Source organism: Aquarana catesbeiana, linkage group LG01, assembly GCF_042186555.1.
Source record: "Aquarana catesbeiana isolate 2022-GZ linkage group LG01, ASM4218655v1, whole genome shotgun sequence".
Taxonomy (NCBI): domain Eukaryota; kingdom Metazoa; phylum Chordata; class Amphibia; order Anura; family Ranidae; genus Aquarana; species Aquarana catesbeiana.
The window spans coordinates 420,153,455-420,180,241 of record NC_133324.1 but is presented as its reverse complement, the minus strand read 5'-3'; the positions used below and the strand labels follow the sequence as shown (position 1 = coordinate 420,180,241).

Below are 26,787 nucleotides of genomic sequence, written 5' to 3'. Positions count from 1 at the left end.
TAGCTCCACAATCCTTCTCCTGAGCAGTTGTCTTAGTTCATTGACCTGAATTCAGCACTTTTCCTTCAGTTCCCTTCAGAAACCTTAGCCTCCATGGTTGTTTGTCAGTTCAATGATTTCCTTATAGAGGATTTGGAGATTTTAGGCACATTGGTCTCAGTGTTGTCAATAGCTGCTGTAACACCTTGGCCTAGAGGAGGAAGTGCTTAGTTCAGGACATCAGAAGAATCTATTGAAATGATGGAAAGGAGTACAGAGCTAAGTGTGATTTCCTCCCCTTCTACACCTCAGTTTTTTTGTACTGCCTGCAGTATTATTTACAGAATGAAAATGGGACTTCATTACCATGTTTGCATTAAAGATACAACATTGTGTGTTAATTAAAGGCTAGATCCACTCAATATTATAGTGGAGGGTGGAGACCAGGAACTGAATAACATGTTAAGTTTCTGTAAGTCAATGAGACTTCAGTGCAAAAATGTTGACGTTTTTATTATGCGTTGAGGATGCAAGATAGCTCTTGCTTACTTGTTTTGTTTATTTGTTTAATCGGCATAATAGAAAATTCGGCGCATGGCACTATGCAATGGCAACTGTAGATACTGAAACTGGATATTCTGAGCCTGGTATTTTGGGGACAAGTTTTGAAAGTTATGAAAGTTAAAACTTAGTTATTGATGAGTTGAACTTGGGGGCAGCATAGCATAGGAAAAGAGAACCAAAACCTTTTCATGGATCCTGCTATCTAACGAATCTAGTCCAAAAAATATACACAGTTGTTATTAAAGTGTATGAAAACCGTAGCCATTTAATTCCCTTATTTGCTCTCCTTTGGTCTGTTTAATATACCACTGGAAGCATTTTGGTATATTTATTTGATGCATGAAAAAAAGTGGTTCTTTTTAAAATTTCATAACTGTCCTCTGCAGACTTCCTGTAGAACCCTCCTATGTATTATCTCAGACTACAAAATGACTAGCCCTTATGTTGTGAAGATCTAAATGTAGGCAGTAGTTTAGCAAAAGACACTGGTCAGGGCTGACGCCACTCCAAAAAAGGTATGTGTTGTCAGCCCACAACAGGACTTTAAGTGTATTTACAGTTTTTAGCAGTCAGATTTGAAGAAATCCCACTATATGTGTGTTCCCATTCACACAGCATACCTATTTGTTTACATATGTGAAATAGGTGAAAGTGTCAAGCCAGACTGCAAGCATTTCTGAACAAGTTCATTCTCCACACTCCATGCTGCAAGCATGTCCCCATATATAGGTTTAGGACTGGCTTAGGCTCTTTTCATTAACATACAAAGATGAAGCCAAGCTTATAATTCTTTAAACCTTTTTTTTAAGACAGACAGGGGGTTATTTACAAAATCTGGAAAGTGCAAAATCTGGTGCAGCTCTCCACACACACCAATCGGCTTCCAGGTTTTATTGCCAAGCTGAATTTAGAAGCTGATTGGCTACCATGCACAGCTGTGCCAGATTCTGAGTGCACCAGTTTTAGTAAATCTCCCCCCAAAGTATTCCAATTTAGGTTACAACTGATAATGAGATCTGCCAACACAGACAAGGTTAATTATGTCAAACACAGTTGCCCACTTCCCAGTCTCAAAAAGAAAACAAAGTAGTATGTTTCAGCATCAACATTATCAGAAAGAAGCATGTAAATTGTTAAGCAGCAATTTACAAATACTTTTTTTAGGTGAACAAAAACATTTAACAAATATGAATTAGGTATTACCCAATTGTGCACCTAAAGGGGAAATACACTTGAATGCATTTCTGAGAGATCAACCAGTGTTTTTCTGTACTCGTAGTGTCTTTAAAAGGGTAAAACACAGGGCAATGTGCAGATATGTACTGAATATGGTCTTTATTAGCAATTCAGTTAGGTTATTGTCATTTTTGATAACAGAAGTGTCTTGCTCACACTACAGGGTATGTTTATAATGCTGTGAATATGACATTCACCAAACATTCCCTGCAGTGTATATGCAATTTTAATTACAATGATTTACCTGCAGTGAATGATTGGTAAATGTCAAAATTCACTGCTTTTTAAATATGCGCCTTGGAGTTATTGTTTTTTTCACTGCCAATAGCAAAATTGTTATGCTTTGAGTTAATTTATTTTTGCAGACACAAATCAGTTCAGACATATTACCTTTTTTTGGGTGCTTGAATGCATAAGAGATGATTATTGTTTTTTTAGAAATATGAGATTTTTATGGCGATCATGTTTTTTGCCATTATATCTCACACATAATCTATTCACATAATCATTCTTTTATGTGCTTTTTCAGCCTCATGATTAGTGAAAATCTACACTTTTATGTCTTGGAGTTCCTTAATTAATATGTAATACAATATTTGACTTTATAACACCAATAAACATGTTTTCATTTGTTATGGCAGGCAGTAAGATAGACATATAGAAAGCAATTGTGTTTCTTTGAGTAAAGCTCCCTCTTAATGTCATTAATGACACCATTAAAGTAATCTCTTGACTTTAATAGTTTCCCTTTTGCTAGCTGTTATTTAATTGTATTATCCATTTAGTATTCTTATAGCTGTTTCTTTGAGGTTAAGGCTTGCATAATAAATGCTCTCAGTATTTCATTAAAGCACATCCTTTAAACATTTACAGCAACAAGGACTCTTGGTAGTTAGATCAGTCCTAAAGCAGAGCTATCATCTGTCTATTGAGAAAAAAAGAAGAAATAGTCGTTGACTTCTCTATAGCTTTCTGTACAAAAGTTTACTGTTTAGCATATAGCCAGGTTTAAACTTTTTCTGATTAATTCTACTTGCATGTTCTCTTTTTTTCTGCAAGGATAGAGAAAGATATTTGTTGAACCACTTCCCATCCGCGCTATAGCCGAAAGACGGCTGCAACGCGGACTTAATTTGCAGGGAGAGCATCCATGGACGTCCTCCCATGCTTGAGCCGCCTCGGCTGATCACAGATCAGAGTAAGGGGTCGATACTGACCCCTTACCAAGTGATCAGCTGTCAGCCAATGACAGCTGATCATGTGATGTAAACAGAGCCAGTAATCGGCTATTTTTTCTCCAAAAGCCGATCACCGGCAGCTGTGAGAGGGACATCGTTACCGATCGTGGAGAGCCTCTGCAGAGACTTCTGTGCCCACCAGTGTCACCTACCGGTGCCCACAGTACCACCCATCTGTGCCCACAGTGTCACCTATCAGTGCCCACAGTGCCACCTATCAGTGCCCACAGTGCCACCTACAAATTACCAATCAGTGTGTCATCACCAGTGCTGCCTATCAATACCACCTACCAGTGCCCATCAGTGCCACCTACCAGTGCCCATTAGTGCCCATCAGTGACATCTATCAGTGCCACCCATCAGTGCCATCTTATCAGTGCCCATCAGTGCCGTCTTATCAGTGCCCATCAGTGTCACCTTATCTGTGCCTATCAGTGTCGTCTTATCTGTGCCCATCAGTGCAGCCTCATCAGCGAATATCAATGAAGGAGAAAATTTACCCATTTGCAAAATTTTATAACAAACTACAAACAAACAAACTGTCTTTTTTTTGTTTGTTTAGCAAAAAATAAAAACCCAAGTGGTGATTAAATACCACCAAAAGAAAGCTCCATTTGTGTGAAAAAAATGCTAAAAATGTCATTTGAGTATAGTGTAGTATGACCGCGTAATTGTCATTCAAAGTGTGACAGCGTAGAAAGCTGAAAATTGGTCTGGGCAGGAGGGGGGTTTAAGTGGCCAGCAAGCAAGAGGTTAATTCCTCAACCAAGTTAATTAGTTCCTGCCTGTATTCTGCAGTGGACATTCTATATCACACCTATGTGAAATCACTCAGGTGTGAATACATGGATGCAAAGGCAGAATAAGGACAAATAACTATTAGAGTAGGCATGTCCATTTCTGGGCGCAACTTTTGCTCCGATGTACCTATAGGTTACCATTGCTGTTTACCTGTGCAAGTGCAAAATTGGTTCAAACTACAGGATAATGAGTAATACAATGAATATAGCATTCCTTGCCTTTTCCTTCAGTTATAAGTAGAATTAGACATTATTTTACATGTGACCTATTAGGGGATTGCAGTGCAAAACATTTGAGCCCTATTATAATATAGGTTGTTGCTTGTTCACTCAATAGTTTGGCTTTAGATACGTTTGTTTAAGTTTTATTTACTGATAATGCAGCTGCAGTAACATCTAAAATAATTTTATAGACTAGTTTAGATGATGTTTTATTTGTTTGTCATTCAAGTCTATAAATGCACTTTAACTACACTGCCTAAATGATACAAACAATGTATGATACAAACAAAGTTAGACTTAAAAAAACTGTATAAGGCTAGGTTCTTATATCTGTGGCTGCGGTTTGCAGTCTGGAGTCCGGTGCATTTCTGTTCTCTGGTTCAGGTGTGATTCAGGTGTAAATTGTTCCCTAAAGTTTCACCTGAACTCAATCCAAAAATGCACAGGACCCTTTTCATATCTGCATCGCGGCTGCCCTGCACATGTGTGAATCGGCTTAATTGAAAGGTGATCACATTCACATGTTATGCGAATTGGATGCGGTTTTAAAAGGGATCCAATTTGCATATATGTGAACCCAGCCTTAAACAGGAATATAAACTTCATATGTATAGTGGGGATGGAAAGTATTCAGACCCCCTTAAATTTTCCACTCTTTCTTATATAGCAGTAAGAAGGGTCGCTGGTTCGAATCCCAACCACGACACTACCTGCCTGGAGTTTGCATGTTCTCCCTGTGTCTGCGTGGGTTTCCTCCGGGTACTCCGGTTTCCTCCCACACTCCAAAGACATGCTGGTAGGTTAATTGGATCCTGTCTAAATTGGCCCTAGTATAGGTATGAATGGGACCTTAGATTGTAAGCTCCTTGAGGGTATAGGGACTGATGTGAATGTATAAAATATATATATATATATATATATATATATATATATATATATATATATATATATATATATATATGTAAAGCGCTGCGTAAATTGACAGCGCTATACAAGTACCTGAAATAAATAAAAAATAAATAAATAAATATTACAGCCATTTGCTAAAATCATTTAAGTTCATTTTTTTCCTCATTAATGTGCTCACAGCATCCCATATTGACAGAAAAACACAGAATTGCTGACATTTTTGCAGATTTATTAAAAATGAACAACTGAAATATCACATGGTCCTAAGTATTCAGACCCTTTGCTCAGTATTTAGTAGAAGCACCCTTTTGATCTAATACAGCAATGAGTCTTTTTGGGAAAGATGCAACAAGTTTTTCACACCTGGATTTGGGGATCCTCTGCCATTCCTCCTTGCAGACCCTCTCCAGTTCTGTCAGGTTGGATGGTAAACGTTGGTGGACAGCCATTTTTAGGTCTCTCCAGAGATGCTCAATTGGGTTTAAGTCAGGGCTCTGTCTGGGCCATTCAAGAACAGTCACGGAGTTGTTGTGAAGCCACTCCTTTGTTATTTTAGCTGTGTGCTTAGGGTCATTGTCTTGTTGGAAGGTAAACCTTCGGCCCAGTCTGAGGTCCTGAGCACTCTGGAGAAGGTTTTCGTCCAGGATATCCCTGTACTTGGCCGCATTCATCTTTCCCTCGAATTGCAACCAGTCGTCCTGTCCCTGCAGCTGAAAAACACCCCCCACAGCATGATGCTGCCACCACCATGCTTCACTGTTGGGACTGTATTGGACAGGTGATGAGCAGTGCCTGGTTTTATCCACACATACCGCTTAGAATTAAGACCAAAAAGTTCTATCTTGGTCTCATCAGACCAAAGAATCTTATTTCTCACCATCTTGGAGTCCTTCAGGTGTTTTTTTAGCAAACTCCATGAGGGCTTTCATGTGTCTTGCACTGAGGAGAGGCTTCTGTCAGGCCACTCTGCCATAAAGAACCACAGTGATGGTTGACTTTCTACAACTTTCTCCTATCTCCCGACTGCATCTCTGGAGCTCAGTCACAGTGATCTTTGGGTTCTTCTTCACCTCTCTCACCTAGGCTCTTCTCCCCGATAGCTCAGTTTGGCCGGACGGCCAGCTCTAGGAAGGGTTCCGGTCGTCCCAAACGTCTTCCATTTAAGGATTATGGAGGCCACTGTGCTCTTAGGAACCTTAAGTGCAGCAGAAATTTTTTTGTAACCTTGGCCAGATCTGTGCCTTACCACAATTCTGTCTCTAAGCTCTTTGTCAGTTCCTTTGACCTCATGATTCTCATTTGCTCTGACATGCACTGTGAGCTGTAAGGTCTTATATAGACAGGTGTGTGGCTTTCCCAATCAAATCCAATCAGTATAATCAAACACAGCTGGACTCAAATGAAGGTGTAGAACCATCTCAAAGATGATCAGAAGAAATGGACAGCACCTGAGTTAAATGTATGAGTGTCACAGCAAAGGGTCTGAATACTTAGGACCATGTGATATTTCAGTTTTTCTTTTTTAATAAATCTGCAAAAATGTCAACCATTCTGTGTTTTTCTGTCAATATGGGGTGCTGTGTGTACATTGATGAGAAAAAAAAATGAACTGAAATGATTTTAGCAAATGGCTGCAATATAACATATAATATAATAATAATAATATAACAAAAATTTTAGGGGGTCTGAATACTTTCCATCCCCACTGTACATTTCGAAGATATCAGTCATCCATCCCTGAGTGACATTTCAGTCACAGGTGGTGACTGGTTGTTACCAGATCACCCAATGGCTTCTTTGGGACTGCAAGAACAAGATCTGCCTTGCCTAGTTACTAGTTCTGGGTGTTCCTGCTACATTGGAATTCCACATTTGAACCTATTCTGAAGTCGCTCCAGCTGGGTTACATTATCAGGTCCCAGCACCAGCTTCAGTGTAGAGGAGGGGTAGCCAACAACGAATGACTCATAAGCCTATGTGTGACTTCACCGCACAAGCATTTGCAACCATTGTTGCAAATCAAAAATTTATATATAAATATATATATATATATATATATATATATATATATATATATATATATAAAAAACATCAACAATTTATATATACACATTTGTAGTATACAGTACAACTGTCCATCAAATTATTTAAAGTTCAACCATTAAAAAATAGTGCAATAAAATTGTCCACATATCACTTGAAAAGCTGTGATAACACTCCACACGTAACGGCGAGTCCAATTTGTATTCCACCACCTGATTTTACACCAGCTACTTACCAGATTCAAATGAACTTTTAATAATGAGGTCCTGAGCGCTTGATTGAAAAAAGAGGCTTCTATGCCTCAAGAGTGTCCCCTGGCCTTTTAAAGCACCATCACTGAAATCCACCTGGAACTCAAATATTGCATGGACAATCCAAGGCCCATAGGGGGAAATAAATCAACTGGATAGTGTGATACATTTAAAATTACAAGTTTATTAAAAGCAAAAAATGGGTACTCACAAACATTTAGTAGCAAATAGCATAACAGTACACCGCTCAAACCAGCTTGCCAAATTATATCACAACCAAGAATAAAAAATGAAATGCCGGCAACTCTGGAAATTCTTCTGTAATCTTTTATTATAACGTGACCATTAAAATGTTACCACTGATGCGTTTCGGCACTTAGACAGCGTCAGCTGTCACATTTTATTGGTCATGTTATAATAAAAGATTACAGATGAATTTCCAGAGTTGCAGGCATTTTGTTTTTATTCTCAAGTATCTTAGTTGGATGGAAGGAGGACATCCCAAGCCTGAGCACCTGGAGTAGGTGTGTCGGTCTTCACAGTCAGAGCAGTTCTTCTCTTCCATGCAGACGTTTGACATCACAACCAAGCCCTGCCCTAATACATTTCATCACACAGGATGTCTTCGGGGAACACTGAATGAATAGTGACTCTGACAATGCAATATATATATAAAGCTGCAGCTGACCAGCTGAATAGCAGACCAAATTATAGCCTACTGAAATCAAAGTAGTAAATTAACATAATTGTGGAAAATCAACCTGATTGCAGCACCCCCTGGATTGTAAATGTGGACTATCTATTTACATTATTTCATTAACATCAAAGTGGTTTTAAAGGCTTAAGCTTTTTGTTACCTTAATGCATTCTATGTATTAAGGTAAAAAACTTTCTAGTATCAGCTCCCCCCAGCCAGCTCTTAAATGCTTACCTGGTTCCTCTTTCGATCCAGCGCTGTGCCCTAGAGCAGCATCGCTGCTCTCTCTCTCCTCACTGGCACAAAGGCAGCAGTGAGATTTGCCAATCAAGTCCTGTGATCCTGTGAGGAGGGGGCAGGCCTGAGCCATGCTGTCACATGGGGGGGCAGGGACAAAAGTAGGGGGGCAACTATAAAATGTGCATATATATATATCTATAGATCTATAGATCTATAGATATATAGATATATATATATATATATATATATATATATATATATATATATATATATATATATAAAAATATATACTGGGGCCCTTTACTACGACCCCACAACGGCCCTTTCACATGTTCTGCAGTGAGCTCCCTTCCTACTGTATTGGGGTCCCCCAGGGTGGCAGAAAACAAGATATATATGTCACCAGCATACCAAGAAAATATAAGGATCCAAAGCAGTGGGAGAACTATCAGGGTTGCAAAGGTTGTCTTGCCACCGGGCCCTGGTGTTCTGCCACTGTGGGGTTTCTCAGCCTCCTCCTGCTGTCCTGCCCCTGCTATTGACTGCTCTGGTCTGGCATCTCTTGGAATTTACAGACTGGTTCTCCTGTCCTAAGGATGGGAGAAATCAGTCTGTTTTTTCAGTAACTGAGAGTCCTGGTGGAGTCCTTCCTGCAACTCGCTCTTCTCCCTGCCAATGAGAATGCAGGGGAAGGAGCAGATCGGGCGGCCGTGGTTGTGTGAGCGCTCGCATTATGCAGTGTCAGCAAGCAGAGGGAGGGGGGAGGAATCACCCGCAGAAGCTGACTGGGGACTCTCTCCCTCTTAGACATTGATTTTTTGTAAAAAAAAAAATAAAAATATTTTTTTACATTTTTTTTTATTGGGGGGGCACATGGTGGGGCACAGCATAATGTTGGGGGAGTCAGGGCCCCCCCTGCCCCCCCCCCCCTAGGGACACCATTGCATGCTGTGTATGTCTGTGGACACAGAGCCTGGCTCAGGAGCAAGCCCATATGTCTGCTCTCATAGCAAGCGCTTGCTATGGTGGCAGACACAGAAGAGGAGGAGCCATGATCACAGATGGGGGACCCCAGAAGAGGAGGTTCAGGGTTACTCTGTGCATGCCCCACTGGTGGCTTCTCTGTCTTTCTTGAACAATGTTACTTACATGCAGCCTCTATCAGGGATGTTGCTGCTTCAAAAGTTCTAAGTTTTAAACCCGAACAAAATATGTATGTAAAGAAAGAATATACAAAGTCACTATGAGGGGGAGATTTACTAAAACTGGTGCAGCTGTGCATAGTAACAAATCTGCTTCTAGATTTTATTGTCAAAACTTTAACTGAGCAAGCTGAGTTTAGAAGCTTATTGATCACTATGCACAGCTGCACCAGATTCTGTGTGCACCAGTTTTAGCAAATCTCCCCCTATGTATTCTTTTTTAATATACTACTTTTAATGCTAAGACTTGGAGATTGTTGGCTCAGTGTTTTGTACTGCTGCCTTGCAGTGATAGCGCTCTAGGTTTATGTTTTAATGAAACTATATGCATTTTTTTTTAGTTCTTTCACATTAAGGGTCAATGCAATTTTCATACACCAGAATAGGTGAGGAGGGCCTAGTTTCCATACCGCCATCTCAAAATAATAGTATGTTGTAAAGTAAATCACACATGGTTCCATGTGCATTTATCCAAGGGAAGTCCCAGAATTCCCTTAACGCTCTTTCTATTTTGAAACTTAAACTTTCTATCTCTTGAAAATAACCATTTGTTTGTTTTTAATATTTCCATAATTTCTTTCTAATCTCTTTTGTTATATTTTTAGACTAGTCCTGTCTCTAGGGGATAGGCCCCCTTTAGCCTTGTGGCACTTAATAATTCAGCTCATCTGCATGGCTGGAACACCACATTTTTAAAATAATAACATCCTCTTTAAGGCAAGAGACTCAAGTAGGAAAACATTTGTAGGAGGAAAACATGTTTAGGAGGAAAATATTAACCCTTTCCCATTTTTAAATCATTCACTGTTTGTAGCATGCTCCTGAAAAACGGTAAAATGTTGAAGAAGTTCCACAGGTGCCTTTAGGAAACAACGGCGTTGTGCTCATAATAGCCTACTATGTCAGTTTTTTTTTTATACTTTTTTGTAGAAAATGAGAATATAAAAAACTTAGTAACATTCTGTATGAGCCTACAAACTTCAGCTGAATTTATTGAGACTCTCCTTTACTTCACTTACAATTAGAAATCAGTTGTGTTACTACTATTAGTGTTCAGTTGTCTGACCCTAGTAGTGTGTATCTACAAATGGAAAATGGTGGCATGTCCCATGCAAGCGAACCTGTCCCCAAATAAAACAGTATATTATGTCAGTTCATATTTTTTTTAATCTCCCACAATAGTGAGCATGCAAATCTCGACAATCTTCTCAAATTTGGAAAGTCATGTTGAATCATTTGCTCCCCTGATTGACTTCTCCCCCCTGCCCTCATGATGAGCTCTGCATATATGAAAGGTCACTTTTTGTGAAAAACGAAAAGTAGTGGGACTGGAGACCGACACCCTTGTATCATTGGTACATTTGTTGGATTTAGTCAGTTTTTTTGCAGTAGATTGTCAGCCAGAAAGAACGGCCACTAGTTAATCATAGCAGTTCTCACCCAGAGACAATTCTGTAATTTATTTGCACAAGCAAAAGATATTTTATACCATGCATTATGTATGTATTTGGTTTATAAAGCTGTTTATATCACAATTTTAGGAAAAGCTTTTTGAACCTTTTAAAAGGATTTTGAAATTTCTTGAAGACAACAATTATAAACTAAACCCCTTTCTTTGACCCCCCCCCCCCAAAAAAAAACCCCAAAACAGGCATATAATTTTTATATTATTATTGTTATCATAAGGCAGGATTATGAAAATTAATTTCTTCTGGCCACTGGAACAGATTTACGCACATACACACACGTCTGTGTGCGTTTAGATGCGTTTACGTGCATACTTGCGTTTTTTTCTGCTCAAAAGCCCCTGCCTGTAAATGCTCCTCTTCAAATACTTCTGTAAAAACCTATGTGTGCATGACCACATAGGCTAACATAGAGGTGCTTTTACAGGCTGAAAAAAAATGCTGAATGCCTATGCAAGCTCCATGTGCATGAGGCCTAAATGTTTGCCTGATGCAGTGCCGAATGCAAAGTAATGTATGAGTATGTAAACGTATGCAATGTAGAAGTATCTAAAACTAAAAAATTTTGTTATTAAGATACTTTCCCCAGTGTTCAGTAAGACATTCAAGCCTGCTTAAAAACTTTTGATTTGATTTGTTATCCTGTGAGGCAGGAAGTGGCAAGGTAAGCTTCAAAGCTGAAGCAAGTAAGTCTATGAATATAAACCTATGAGTGTTACCATTTCTTACTTGAGTCTAGAAAGCGTTAACGCTGCAGCTATCATCCTGATTCCGGCTTGGTTACATAGTGAGTCACCTGGATACAGTGTGCAAATTTCAGCTGTTTCCTAATGGACCTGATGAAATTCACTTTTTGAGTGGCTTTATTGGCCCCCTCCTTTCAATATACTTTGGTTGAAAAGGCAAAGGTGTCGGGTGGAAACTTGTCAGCCAAAACATGGCTGCATTCAATCAGATTCAGCCACTATTCAGGATTCTAACAGCTTAAAAAAATCTATTTGTATGGCCCACACACTAGTAGAATTTTGTTTCAAAATTTTCATTTTAAGAACATTCATTCGATTTCCTAATTGTAGGTGGTGTCAAATAGATGTTTGTTTTTGACCACAGTACTGAGAATATTCGAATGGGCAGAATAAAAAACTTCTCAAATAAATGGATTTCTAGCAGTGTATGTGGTTTTCATTCAGCAAAGTCCAATATAGCCAGTTTAAGAGTTTAGACTTCACTGTTGCATTCTTGTTCCAGGTCAATGATTTATTTAAGAGTGAAGCCAGGATCAAGATGGCAGCCTTGTAACCTGCACCTTTAAAAACAAGTCAACAGTTTTCTTACATTTGCAACAGAATAACAGCTTTTTCTGACACACCTGCTTTTTGAACCTCTGTTAGCCTTTAGCTGGTCATACACTACTACTCCACTTCTTTCAACAAAAGTGGATTGTTCAATAAACTTTTGTCAAAGGCGCCTGTCAGAAATTTGTAAGCCAAGCAGCACCTACATAAAGTTAGAATTCAATATCCTGGCAGGGGGATTCATCCATCCATGCTGTTAGTGTAAAAAATCTGTTAGATTTCTTTTGTTCAGCCTCCAGCTGTTCAGCCTCAGGCTGACCAAAATAAATCTACACATGTATGGCCAGCCTTACAAAGATGAAAAGAAGTGACATGTTATTTAATAACAAATTATCATTTCAAGGGCGTAATGGAGAACAGTTTTTCTTGTGTAATGCTTAAGTTTAAAGTTGCCCTGTGGCTACAGTTTTCTATATTGTCCTCTTCATTTCATTAGTTTGAACTTGAAACTTAATGCATAGGAGAAACATCAAAATTGTAGAACATGTATTGAGATGCTGAAGAAGAACTGCTATATGAATAATCAAAATAGCCTGCAAGCATTGAATAAAATGTGTCAGGTCATGGGACAACAAGCTGAAAGACATGATGAAAATCAACCTATAATAGGTTTGTAAAATTATTTGTATGATATATTTCAATTTAACAGGCCCACACTAATGGGGTGTTACCTGTTATTTAGGTAAGCTTTTGTAATGATTGCCTAGGCTCCAGTTCACTTCTACATTACAGATTTAGTAAGAATCTTCAAATTGCAATGAAGCTACTGCTCATTGAAATGTAGCCTAGAAGAGTTGAAAGAGTAATTATGCATCAGAAGTGCTGCCCTGAGGCTCAGGTTCATGAAGCGAGAGGTCAGAAACTTGACTCTCGCTTCTTCAGGGCCTTTCCACACCTGCAAAGCAGTGCAATACTTTGCCAGAATGGAAATCATCATTATGTACGTTGTAAACGTTGAGAAAATTTTGGCCTCAAAATGAACTCATGACTCACTGGGAAAATCAAATTATTAACAACAAAAGCACCATTTCATACTCATCATATTACTTATTCTTAGAAACATATGGAAATCCTTCCTTCTGCATCATTCTTTGCTCTCATTCATTTTTAATATTTGAAATGTCCTTCATGAGAGAGCATATATTCCCCATTTAATATTTTTTGGTGGTTTGCACCTGTTTATATATTTTTGGTATTTACTAATTCACTGTTTTTTATTTTTTTTAAAAGGACAAAAAATTGGGGGAAAAAAAATTATTGAGGCCCTAAAATGCTAGGACAGTACAAATAGCCCCAAAATTGTTTTGTTTAGTGTAGTCTAGGGCATAGCATATACACTGTAGCAATCAGAGGGGTGTTGGTCAGTGATCAGTGCACCTTTAAATGTTGGTGTGTTTCTCTTTAATGTTGGTGATCAGTAGTGAGTCCCCTGTGAGTTATCTGTTAGTGGTGAGTGATGTTTTTCCTCCATAACATTGGTGGTCTATAATCAGTATTCCCCCCAGCTGTTCTGGGTAAGCTTTTGCTGCTCAGTGTACCCTCTTAGTGTGCCAGCGTTATTACTTACAGTAATTGGCTCACAGCGATCACAAGGCGCATAACCACTCTGACTGGCTCTGTACATTTTGTTTGTGATATGTGCTGTCTAATGACAGCTTGATCAAAGGCATTTTAAAAGGTGCACTGGACGCCTGTGCGTATTCTGCAGCATCATTTATAAATGGCTCCCCAGAAAATTGAGTCCCCCACCAACATTTTTTTCTATCAATGACACAGTAGTAAGGTAATTAATCTGGTCCTCACCAAATTCTGGAAATAGATAAATGTGATGTCAGCTGATAAATAACACATAACAGGTTTGAATGAGTTAAGCTTTTAGACATCACTATACACCTTCATTTGTGGATATCTATAGTTATCAGAATAATTATTTATTAAAGGAGTTTGCTTTCTGGAGAGGTTTAAATAAGGACCTAAATGTATTTCAGTATTTTAGGATTGACAATGTGTAAAAGTAGGCTACCAGCTGAACTCTTAATAACACAGCTAATAGCTTCTACCCTTTTAGTGACTGTGGCCAAGAGTGTCATCGACCATCTGTTTAGCTTCCTAGACAGTCGGACAGGCCTTCAAAATCACAGGCATTCGTCACAGTAATCAATTCATGTCATAAATTAGAGCACCTTTATATAACAATATTATGTAACAAATATTCTTTAGGAAACTGGTTAAAACAGATTCTTCATGAAAATACAAAAAATGAAAAGCTAAAAACATAACAATCTTCAGAAAAAAAAGGAAAAAATACTTAACTTTGGACCTCAGCTTCCAAATGCTTCCTGTAGGCACTAGTGACTACACTGGGCCTCACTACTGAATCTTAGGTAAGCTGAGTGTCCTGCATTCTGCAAGAATATGCTGCTGCACTATGCCCCTCAGCTTTTCCAGGAGGCAGCAGGAGACCCAGTGATGCCACCACCACCTAAGGAAAGCAGATGGAAGACAAGGTCCAATCATTTTTTTTTTCTTTAATTTCCATTTTTTTTTACAGTGTTTGGGACCCGGGAAATAAGAATGGGTTGAATTTTTTGCAAAGTATTCAAGCACCTAATATAAAACCAACATATGTATTTAAATATTATTCATACTCCTATCATACGTTATTTTTCAAATAAAACTTTTGTAAAGACCTATTTTATTATTTGCAACTGGCACCACTATCTTCTCAGGACCTGCGCTTTCCCTTTTATCACCAGTCAGATATGCCATAACTCAGTATCTCTCTGTGTCAGAAGCCCAGACTACATATCTTATGAGGCACTGTGCAAAAATTTTAATTGTGTAATTGTGGGAAAAACTGTCAGTCAGAGGCATCTGGGCAGGGAGGTGGACAGATCTCAATCTTCCTGCACTTTTCTTGCGACTGTGAGCTGCTTGTTCATGCAGCGGAGTGAGTGGCTACACCTTGTTTAGTACTCAGTGCAGGGGAGCATTCTTGCTGCAGTAGCTCCTTAGAGAGCCAGTCAATAAAATGAGCCTCTGCAGAAATAGATGTAGGTGAGGAAAGAATAAAGAATATATAATTGATATACTGTACAAAAAAGGAAGACAGTGAGAGAGAAACAAAGATGGGGGCATAAAAACTTGTGATTAGTGATCTCTTATATTCCATTAATTGATATGGACTATAACCTATTTGTATTATATAAAATATAATATATATAAAAGAATATAAATATAAACTGCACCCTTTGTCTCCTAGCAGAGATCTTACATCATCATGTGTAGAATGTTCCTTTGGTACAAACACAGAAACTGGTATCATTACCCCTTTACATGTATGAAGTCATTTTTTGTTCTTTTAGGGTCGGTTCACACTAGGACGACTTGTCAGGCGACCTAGCCGCCTGACAAGTAGCGTCCCGTTCTGTACAATGGAACCGTTCTAATCGGAGCGACGCAAGTCGCTCCGACTTAGAAAAAGGTTCCTGTACTACTTTGGGGGCGACTTGAGGCGACTTGCATAGACTTCTATATAGAAGTCGTTTTGCAAGTCGCCGCCCCTGTCGTGTCCAGGTCGCCTGAGGCAGTCGCGCTGCAAGTCGCGCTGCCTCAGTGTGAACCGGGGCTTAATGAGCTGGAAAGCAAAAAAATGTATCGTTATAAAAAAACAGAGGGAAATAAAATGATCGGGTGCAAGTGTTACGTTACGTAAATATACCATACACTAACAGGGCCTTCATAACTTATACCAATTTTAGACTGCTGACTTAAAAATTGGATTTAATCTAACTTTCTTTCATTTATTTATAATTCTGATGGTTAAATAAGTATGGTTGAAATGACATCATTCAAAAACTGTTAGGGGATTAAGTCCATATGCCTTGTCATATGGACAAATAGCTATTTTAATCCGTCTCTACTTAGAATCATTCAACTTCATTATCTTCTGTATGTACTTGAAACTGAAATATGACCCCTATCCTTTCTGTATTTTGGAGTCTTTCTCATAAAGATTTTTTAATAAAAAGGAAAAAAAAACTGTCATGATTCATTCACTGCACAAATCATTAATCAGTTGTCACTGATGTGTCTGTGCTTAATTAAAAGCAAATGTAATTTTATTTATTTATGTATATTTAACATTAGTAGTACTTAATTTCTATTATAATACAGCATTCCCTAGATCTTGGATTAAAAATCTTATATCTGATAAGCCACTAATGACTGCATAAAATATAAAACAAACATCCCAATTAATCTCCAAGCTGTGCCCCAGCCAAGCACTCTTCTTCCAGTTCCAGAATATGTCATTATATGCGGCTGTACCTATTTAAGCTGTGCTAACACTCATGTACTGGAATTCTATTTACAACTGCAAACTCAGTAAATATCAGCAAAGTGAACATATGGTTTTCTGCTTGCAGAAAGCCAAACAGGTGTCTGCAGTGAGCAGGTGTTATGCTGAATGTTTGAACTTGCCGCCCCATCACTAGTTGCCTGCCATGACATTCCCCTAACAGGTGGCTAGAAGCACTTGGCTGACCATGTGATGTTTGCTGAGGGAGCTACCAGCGTTGGCTGGAGGCTGCAGGCAGGGAAAGATGGGGCTTTTCTTTATTTCTTTGATGAGGATATTGCCCAAATTCATGTCTCATTAGTGTTTCCTAAAGTCCTTTTGGAAGAGAACAGCAGTTTAATTAAGAGCTTTCATAAAAAAACGTTTCCACATACTTTTCCCCCTGCAGCATTCTAGCACATCAGAGTCCATCAGATTTGCCCCAGGCATAGTCAAACAAATATGCATCTGGTGTTCCATTTGTGCAAGCTGTCAATACATACTCAGTGTCTCACACCAGCTCCCTTTCACCTCCTCTCCAGAGTTCCTTGTAGATAGATCAGTTTTGATGACTTTTTTATTATTTGCATAAGCCACATCACTTTGATGTGGTCCAAAGAAAATTATGGTCATTCAGAGCCCGAGGATGTGCTCTGTATCCTAAAAGTAATGTGATCTTGCAGTGCAATAAGAGGTTTAAATTATATCTGTGAATTCAGTCATCTCAAGTCTCCAAAACAGAGTGGGCTAATTATTAGGCTGCTGCAAATCAATATATCTTGCCCCAGTGGTACCAGGGTTACCTGTCAGATTTAAAAAGACTACTTTTGTTTTAAATAAAAAAAAATTCCCCCTGCTCTCCTTCTAGCTCTGCTCTCTTGTAAAAGAGAACTGTCTGTACACATCACATGTTTACAAGTTAATGATGCACTGCCGTTGCCCTGACAGGGGTCGGACTGTATTGCAGGCTGTTCCTTTGAAAAGCCATGCATACATCAGCCCAGCCATTGAGAATTATTGCCATTGGGGGTGCAGACACTGAGCTTGGGAAAAATGCAGACTTTAGCCTCTATGGCTAGGCCTGGCGTTTGCACAACATTTAATAGAATAGCTCAGGATGCAAAGACCCTGGGTGGGCTATGGCAGCAAGACAATCTACTTGTCTGCATCTGAGATCCTCTTGTACTTTTCTCATTTTTGAAACTTGCCCATGCAGTACTCGAATCTTGCACACAGTTTCTGATCAACAGATCCTACGTTTATCTATGACTTTACAATCATTACTTCAGGGAATGTTAATCAATGACATCCATTGGAATAGCACATACATTGACTGTTTCAGTATTGATGACCAGTACATTTGGAAGTATCTTCCTGGCCATCCTTTAGAAAACACATAGGAAATTTCCCCCCAAACCATACCATTATCTAGTGTGTCTTCACTCTCTCATTGAGACGTTTTATTCTAAATAATTGCAAATGTATTCTGTTCTGCAGGCTGCCCAGATAATGAATTATTTGTTTTTGCAAAAATTAAAAATATCTACAACAGGGAGCAATCAATGTGAAAGTGATAACTCCTGCGCTGTCAGAAAAAGGCCTATGCTAAAGGACACTGCTGCAACACCTGTATGACTGATCTAAACAGACAAAATAAGCGTAAATATATAGAAGGCGGTAGTTGCGCTGTGACACAGGGAAAAAAAGGGGGGGGGGGGGGTGAGAGTGGATGGAACTAAATAAAGTACATAGAGAGGTGAAGAAATGGCCAAAATATATAAGTCAAACAAGCATACAGGCTTGTAAATACTAGATAGATAAAAATAAAAGTAAATAAAAAAATGCTGGCATAAGTATAACACAAAATAGGTGTATATAGCACTAATAAATCAATAAATCAGTCCAAATGAGTACATAAGCCAAGTAAGCATAAGGCTCTTAAATAGTAGATCAATAGAAGTGCTAGCATAAGTAGAAAATTCTGCAAAAATACCACAAAATAAATATATATATAAATAATGAAACATTAAATGAGTCCAAGTTGGTATGGGCTAGTATCACACTAGCACATAAGTGACAGCTCAAACGAGCTGTAAGTGACAAATCCACAGGGGTAAGTGAATATCAGTCCCATCACCAAGTAAAACAGCTCCCAAATAGAAAACAGTTCCAATAATGGGGGGAGATCTTCAGTGGGGACACCTCCGTGTTCGCAAGCCGCTTACCTTACTGCTGTAAGGCATACAGCTTGTGTTGCAAACAGTTAGCAGGCATGGAAATCCCATCCAGTTATACAGATGATGATTATGGTAAATATGCAGGGCGGGATATAGAAGACAAAAATAAACAGTATATAGTGTGACTCCGTGACGGTTATAGTGGAAGGGAAGCAAGACACAGAGGGAGGGGGTTGTTGCACTCACTATTTTTAAATGAGTGTGGGCATCAATCCACAAGCGCCGAGCTCGTATGCCTCAAAAGGTAACTTCAGTCTGTCCCCGCTTCCAGCTCCTCAATGCTCGTCAGGTAGAGTGAGTATATGGTGTGTAAGGAGAAAGCGCACATAGCATGATCCCATATAAAAGTCAATTTATTAAGTAAAAACAATCCAATAAACTTACATTTAAAAAACGGCTATAATGCATCCACGAGCGCCGAGCTCATCTCCTACTGTTGGTCTGTGACAGCGTCCCGTGCTCCAATCCTAACGCGTATCATTACGTCACGTGACTTCTTCAGAGGATCTCTATGACGATACGCGTTAGGATTGGAGCACGGGACGCTGTCACAGACCAACAGTAGGAGATGAGCTCGGCGCTCGTGGATGCATTATAGCCGTTTTTTAAATGTAAGTTTATTGGATTGTTTTTACTTAATAAATTGACTTTTATATGGGATCACGCTATGTGCGCTTTCTCCTTACACACCATATACTCACTCTACCTGACGAGCATTGAGGACCTGGAAGCGGGGACAAACTGAAGTTACCTTTTGAGGCATACGAGCTCGGCGCTCGTGGATTGATGCCCACACTCATTTTTAAAAAAAGTGAGTGCAACAACCCCCTCCCTCTGTGTCTTGCTTCCCTTCCACTATAACCGTCATGGAGTCACACTATATACTGTTTATTTTTGTCTTCTATATCCCGCCCTGCATATTTACCATCATCATCATCTGTATAACTGGATGGGATTTCCATGCCTGCTAACTGCAACACAAGCTGTATGCCTTACAGCAGTAAGGTAAGCGGCTTGTGAACACGGAGGTGTCCCCACTGAAGATCTCCCCCCATTATTGGAACTGTTTTCTATTTGGGAGCTGTTTTACTTGATGGTGGGACTGATATTCACCTACCCCTGTGGATTTGTCACTTACAGCTCGTTTGAGCTGTCACTTATGTGCTAGTGTGATACTAGCCCATACCAATTTGGACTCATTTAATGTTTCATTATTTTTATATATATTTATTTTGTGGTATTTTTTTGCAGCGTTTTCTACTTATGCTAGCACTTCTTTTCATTTACTATTTAGGAGCCTTATGCTTACTTGGCTTATGTACTCATTTGGACTGATTTATTGATTTATTAGTGCTATATACACCTATTTTGTGTTATACTTATGCCAGCATTTTTTTATTTACTTTTATTTTTACCTATCTAGTATTTACGAGCCCGTATGCTTGTTTGACTTATATATTTTGGCCATTTCTTCACCTCTCTATGTACTTTATTTAGTCCCATCCACTCCCACCCTCCCCCTTTTTTTCCCTGTGTCACAGCGCAACTACCACCTTCTATATATTTAGGGAGCAATCAATATCTAATAAAAAATATACAAATAAAAAACAGGAAAAGTATTTGCAGATTATCATTCTTAAACTGGCCGCAGATGGATGGAAATGTGTCCAGTTCAGAAATAACCGGACACAATCCATCTATGGCTGTTCCTGTTCATGGGAAGTTACTCTTTTGATTGGCTTCTCATGAACTGGATTGTTGGAAAATTCTGCTTCAATTCAGTCATTTTGTAAACTAAAGTTAGTCACACTCTAAGCTAAATAACGAAAGGTGCACCCCACAAGCAGTTTTCAATTGACTTGCAAGTTTCTGGTGTTATGTTAAAGGTTACCAGTTGAACTATCTTTGAAGCTTTTTTAAAATGTAAGGTTGAATGCAGTTGTGATAAAAGTGGCTTAATATGAGACCAGCCTATTGCTGGGAGCTGAAAAATCTACATACCAGTACTTATTCATAATTTTTCAATAGCTCTTGAGGCCTGGATACAAATGCAGTCCAAGGGGACAAATGCAGTCCAAGCTTGCAAAAAGAAAATTGACTGCCTTGTCTTAAAGTAGACCTCCCCTAACATCCTCTTTTAATAAACAGTTAACAACAATAATAAGGAAACACGTGCATTATTTTATTGACACTTCCCTCATAATTATTAATGTTCCCAAATGTCATTGCTCCAACCACCCCCATGCCAACAAAGCCTGCACCACCATTTTAAAAACTGATGTTTTGAGTGGCCTGCTTCTTCTTCTTCCTAATACTGTGGCCAGTTTCTTCTTCCTAATACTGGGCTGGCCCACAAATGATGACAGTGCAACTTGATTATGACAGACCCCTGGAAGGCACTGGTGACATAGTCTTCCCAGGAGGCTGCTCTAAGGCATTGGCTATGTCACCAGTGCCTCTTAGAGAGGCGGAAGTAATAGAATGAAGTGCATATATAACGGCATTTTGCTGTACAAGTTTAATGTGTTGATTGGTGAGCATGCAGAGCTGCATGCAAATGTACTTTCAGTGTTTTGGGGGTTTTGGTCTACTTCAGAGAACTACATCTGTATTTGACAGCTGTCAGAGAGATTTCAGTAAGTGAATTTATCACAGCTCTTGTTTCTACTGGATTCACTTGTTTTAAGCTAAACAGGTGCTAATAAACGCTAGAACATACATGGAATGATTATTGCACCCCCAAAATTCTATTTTTCATCTTTGACCTCTGGTTTCACACCAGTTGTAAATTTTTAATGATGTTGATTGTGTATATGAAATACGCTGTACTTTGTTCAGAATTTGGGCATAAGAGCTTTTTTCCACATACTAGAACAGGCTGTTTATTTAGCAAATTACCTAGATTGTTGTTTTTTTTTTATTGCACCCAGATGTCTTATAATATAGAGGTGTTCCTTAGACAATCATTAGTGGCAACATTTGTAAGTTATTATATTTTATTTAGAACAGTCTAGGATTTTAACACTGTTTCAGTAATTAGTTATTATGCGGATCACAGTTCCCTTGTGTTAACTGATTTTTAGTTTAAAACTTGATCCAACAATTACATTCTTTTGGGCATATCTCCACTCTGAATTTGAGAAATCACTTAGTTCCTGAAGTCATTATAATCAGTATCTTGCATGTTATTACAGCAACATTTTGTGCTAACCCTTTCTTTATTGGGACTACTTTGAGACTGCATAGCTGTTATTATTTCTTTTTTTTTTTTTAGCTCTGTAAAAGACTCAAGCGCTGGGCAAAATAAAATGACTCAGTCTGCCTGTTGTCAGGGAGAGGTAGAAGCAGATTTTTTATGATAAAACAGTGTTAAGGCATTACTAACTTGTCAAAAGATCACTGTCAAATGATTGCGATGACTGGGTGGGAGCCTGGGTGTTCTAGTCCATTCATTAAGGCCATTTATGTTAGTTTCTGTTCACAAGTGCACATTGAACTTTCACACTTGTTTGGAATCAGAAATTGTTACTGAAGTCTCCTAGCCTTGCAGACCTTCAAATCAACATATTTTTTTAAAACGATTTATATTTGTTACAAAAAGGCTGTAAGAACCCTGCTGCCACCGACTTAACCAATTGCAAGTAAAAGCCCAGAACATCAAGTATTGTAAATGCTTACTTGCAGCATTTTTCCTTTCCATAAAGTATTTTTATTGACTTTCAATGTGCCTCTGAGACTCCCCAAAAATCTAGATTCTTCAGGAAAAGTCATTCTCTAGCACAGCCTCCTTCCTCCTTTCATGTCATATCTCCTTCATTGCCTGGGAGTGTCAAATTACCGCCTGTGCTGGACAAGCTCCTCCACCTCCAACCTCCTCACACACCCTTATATGTAGCCACCCAGGTGGGAATACCAATAGAGTGTCACTTGAGTGAGAGATTTGAGTTAGTTAGGGCGGCTGACATCACATATAACATGGCAGTACACCAACAGTAGGGATATTAGATTTCAGCTCAAGGGAAATAACCAGTAAATAACATGCTTTAAATATGTTAAATGCACATGTAGGGGGTAAATTCATAAATAGACCCTATACAATTCTGTCAGGCTGCTATACTGAAATTATTGGTGCTTTTGCCCAATTCGTGCTCTTGTAAGAGACAGGTACATGAATCTGTCAGAGCCTAACACTGCAATTGTAATGTCTATGCTGGACACTCCTTCCACAGTACACTTCCTCCTTGGCTACTGTGCCTATCACACTTATAGGTACATAGCTGAGTTTTGTAGCATACCTTGCTGTTGATTGACAATGCAGGGCAGTGGGCGAATCCATAACCGCTTTTCAGTTCAATAGTGGCTTTCAAATCTGTTCACTGCCATTTTCTGTCAAACAGTAGTAAGGCGGACCTGATGGGGAACTAGTTTCTGTTCCCTATCAGGCTCCACCCACCCAGTTACTCAAGTCATTTCCCAAATATGGCCATTGCCATATTTAGGTAATGACATCACCAGTATCCCTGGCTCCTTTGTTTGCATTTAGCTTTTAGCTTGGGAATAGAGCCCTGTGCGGTCACATTCACGACAGCTTCCCAGCCCAGACATGCCCCACTCTGACCACTAATGTACTTCTGCATGGCAGCTCAGAGCTGGTCTTAATTATCATCAGTTTCCTAATCTGAGAAACAGTGGTAATTCTTTGGATCTGTCACTGCCACAGCTATAGATTTTTAAAGCAGAGATGGTTACCTGAATTTGCTGCATGTGTCGACAAGCAGATATTTGCCTCAATTAGGCACAGGTAGGGAACTTTTGCCAGAACAGTATCATTTAACACACATTTCTAAGATAGTTTCATGGGAAGATTGTTGTAGAAATGAATGATGTGGAAGCAGGGTCTATTTAAGTTCTATAATACAATATATTTTTTTGTTTACTTTTCACTCTTCATCTCTAGTTACTCACATGGCATGAGCTCTAACCATTACCAATATGGTCTAAGAACTGATACAGTTTTAAAATCAATTCAAGGTAACGAGAGAAAGCAATCCTGTCAAACAAACACTGTATCTGTGCTAAAACTATAAATTATTTTAACATCTTAATCTGAGTTCCCTGCAGCAAGATACCAGAAAGCACTTCACAGGGTGCCTGTAATATGTACTTCCTGCATCCTATGCTGTGTAATTGCCACCGTCTTGGCTTTCTTTATCACCAATCACATTCAAAACTACCAAGGCAGTTTTGAATTTGATTGCTGGCTGTGACGAACTTGTTTGTATTGATATTTTTTGCATCAGGCTTTGTGAACATGTCCCTAATATGATATACAGCCAGATAATTAGAATCTGAAGGTAATAATGTTTGGTATAAAGAGGCAAGACAGTAAAGATCACATGAGCCCCACTGTTTAGGTAAGTATACCCTATTGCGGAAATGTTCACTTTAGGATCAAAAAAAGCCTAAAAGTTGCAACCATAACGTTGAAAATGTACATGATAAATACCTTGAATTCTGTTGGACTTTTTTGATAACATAGCCCTCATAGTAATATATGGAATATACAATTTTAGGATTTTCTTGTATAGGTTTTTGCACAGTGTTGCACTTTGCACTGTGTTGGTAAAAACACTTATAAGATTGTAAACTACATTTAAAAGAAAATATGAGTAGAGTTAAATGAAAAAAAAAATATTAATGACTGGTTTAGTATAGTGAGTGCCAGATATTTGTAATAGTATGGATAGAGCATTATCGCTGGATGATAGGCTTTTGCACCAATGGTGTCTTGGTTAATTCTATTCACTATACTAATAGCTGATGAGTTATGTAAAGTTCAGTGATTATAGAATACCAGACATGAAGATTTTTGCAAGCTTCTGCCGCTGCTGAACATTTCTTGCAGCAGAGCTCAACCTGAGTAATCAAGCCCTCCTCATTTTTTTTGACATCACATACAGAGTTCACAGGCCAGTCAACCAGAAGCAAGCAGTGGAAAATGGAGGATCCTGGGGCTTCTGACTGTGACTGGCTGAAGATCAAAATGGAAGGTGAGAGCTTAGAAGATTACATTTACTAAAATGTATATTAAGGGTTTGTTACAAAGTGCAATAAAAATGTCAACTGCATGTGAAAACATACAATTGAATGAAAAATAGGGCTTGATAGACTAGATAAAGCAGAGCAAAGTACAGAAACAAAAGGCAAGGTGAAATAATCCACAGCAACCAGTTTTGTTAACCACAGTCATATCCGTTGATAAATCCTTTTTTGATTGGCTGCTGTAGGGTATTTACAATTATTTTAAACGATCACATAATCACTTCACTTGGATTGACGTTAAGCTGAATTACAAGCAGAAATTAAAAAAAAAGTGCTCTAGCTATGTATGAGTTAGCTAGTGTAAGCACACAAATCTTAGTGCCACCCTCCTGTAACTTGATGCACAGAAGCACTCACACTGGGAGAAAATAAATGTCGTAGCCGGTCAAGGCTCTCTTAAATAAACATACTTACATGAGGGGAGAGCCTAAGAGTTATCCTATTAGTTTTCTGCTACCCCTTAATTTTCATTATCGGGCTCAAGTGGGTCCTGAACCAGGCTGCAATGCTAAACCACAACATAGTCATCAGAGAATTCTAGGAACTGACTATTGAAGAAGAAGTCCACCCTAACACTAAAATTGCTACATCTACAGGCATCCACAATCTAAGACTAACCTATCTAACCCTGTAAAGGAGAAATACCTTTTCTGCAGCCACTCAGCCGTTTCAGACAGCCGACAACAGCTGGGAAATGCCTGCGAAGTGATGTCATCCATAGAGTTACTATGGGGCTTTCGTTTTCAGCTGCCTCCTCTGCACCCGCCTCCATAGTAAAGCCGCCACTGACAGCTCAGTGTGGGACCGGACCACCTTTAGAAAAGGTATATATAGCAATTTCCTCATTTCAGGGTTTGGATCGTGGATGTCTGTAGATGTACAGATTTTAGTGTTAGGGTGGATTTCCCCTTTAAGTCAGAAACAGTTGGATCACAAAACTTGTTTAGTTACAAACCATTTGGTAGGTAAACGTGTTCACATATAAGTATCACATATAAGTATTTTAACTGTGGGTTTGACTGAATGTATTTTTTTAAAGTATTAAATATAACACAAAAACTAAATACAAAAAATAAAACCAAACTCTGCAGCTGGTTTCACACCTATTTGTTGCAGAAACTGTGGTGTGTTCCTGTGCCATTCAGGCTGAATTTTGAATGGCAGCTCAACTCACTATGCTAGCATACCTTAAAGTCGATGTAAACCTTCTGCTATACCCAATAAAGTGAACAACCTCAGATGATACACAGAGATGAAACAAATCTCCCTACATAAGTTTAACGTGTATATATGCTGTCTTCAGCTTTCTAGACTGTTTAGAATTCTAACATCGTGTTAGAATTTTTTCTTCCTGTTCCACCACTGGGTGTGGATTCTTGGCAATCACTGTGTGACTGCTGATTGGAGGAAAGGCACCCCCCCATCCACACATAGGCAGAGGAAGGAAGAGATGTGCAGAGCTGTGCTGTGAATAGACCAGCTGTCTGCTAATCTATATCTATGCACCATCCCGACACAAATTTTCAGCTGCTTTTATCTCCCATGTCAGGGAACTTGTCAGAAGTTATCATGCTGATGACAGAAGAATGGAGCAGCAGAAAGACATTGTACTTAGGGCTTTGGAGAGAGATAAATAAACAATACAGATAGATGTGCTCTGATCAAATTTCATGAATGGGTTTTACAAACACTTTAATGCATGTGGATTTCAGTACACCACAATGAAAAGATGTGAGCCTTCTTTTTTTTTTAAAATGGTTCTTGTCTAGTTTGATGTGCATTGTGATGCTTTGGCAGTACTGAAAATGAACAGGCCACCTTAATGCATTGCACATTAATGTGTAGTTCCACACACTGACTGCACACTGTGATGCACCACATGCACCAAACAGATGTGAAGAGGGTCA

The 26,787-nt window shown here is 38.9% G+C and overlaps 1 protein-coding gene across 11 annotated transcripts in view; it reads left to right on the top strand.

Moving 5' to 3' along the window:
* NFIB (nuclear factor I B) overlaps positions 1 to 26,787 on the top strand; it is a 595,118-nt gene that overhangs the window by 470,827 nt on the left and 97,504 nt on the right. For 8 of the 11 annotated variants that reach the window (XM_073635538.1, XM_073635590.1, XM_073635582.1 and 5 more), the window contains one exon: positions 24,739 to 24,828. The exons of the other annotated variants lie outside the window; for them this stretch is intronic. In XM_073635538.1, coding sequence (XP_073491639.1) covers positions 24,739 to 24,828 — 90 coding nt within the window. The remainder of the gene's footprint in view (positions 1 to 24,738; positions 24,829 to 26,787) is intronic. 11 annotated transcript variants of the gene reach the window in all.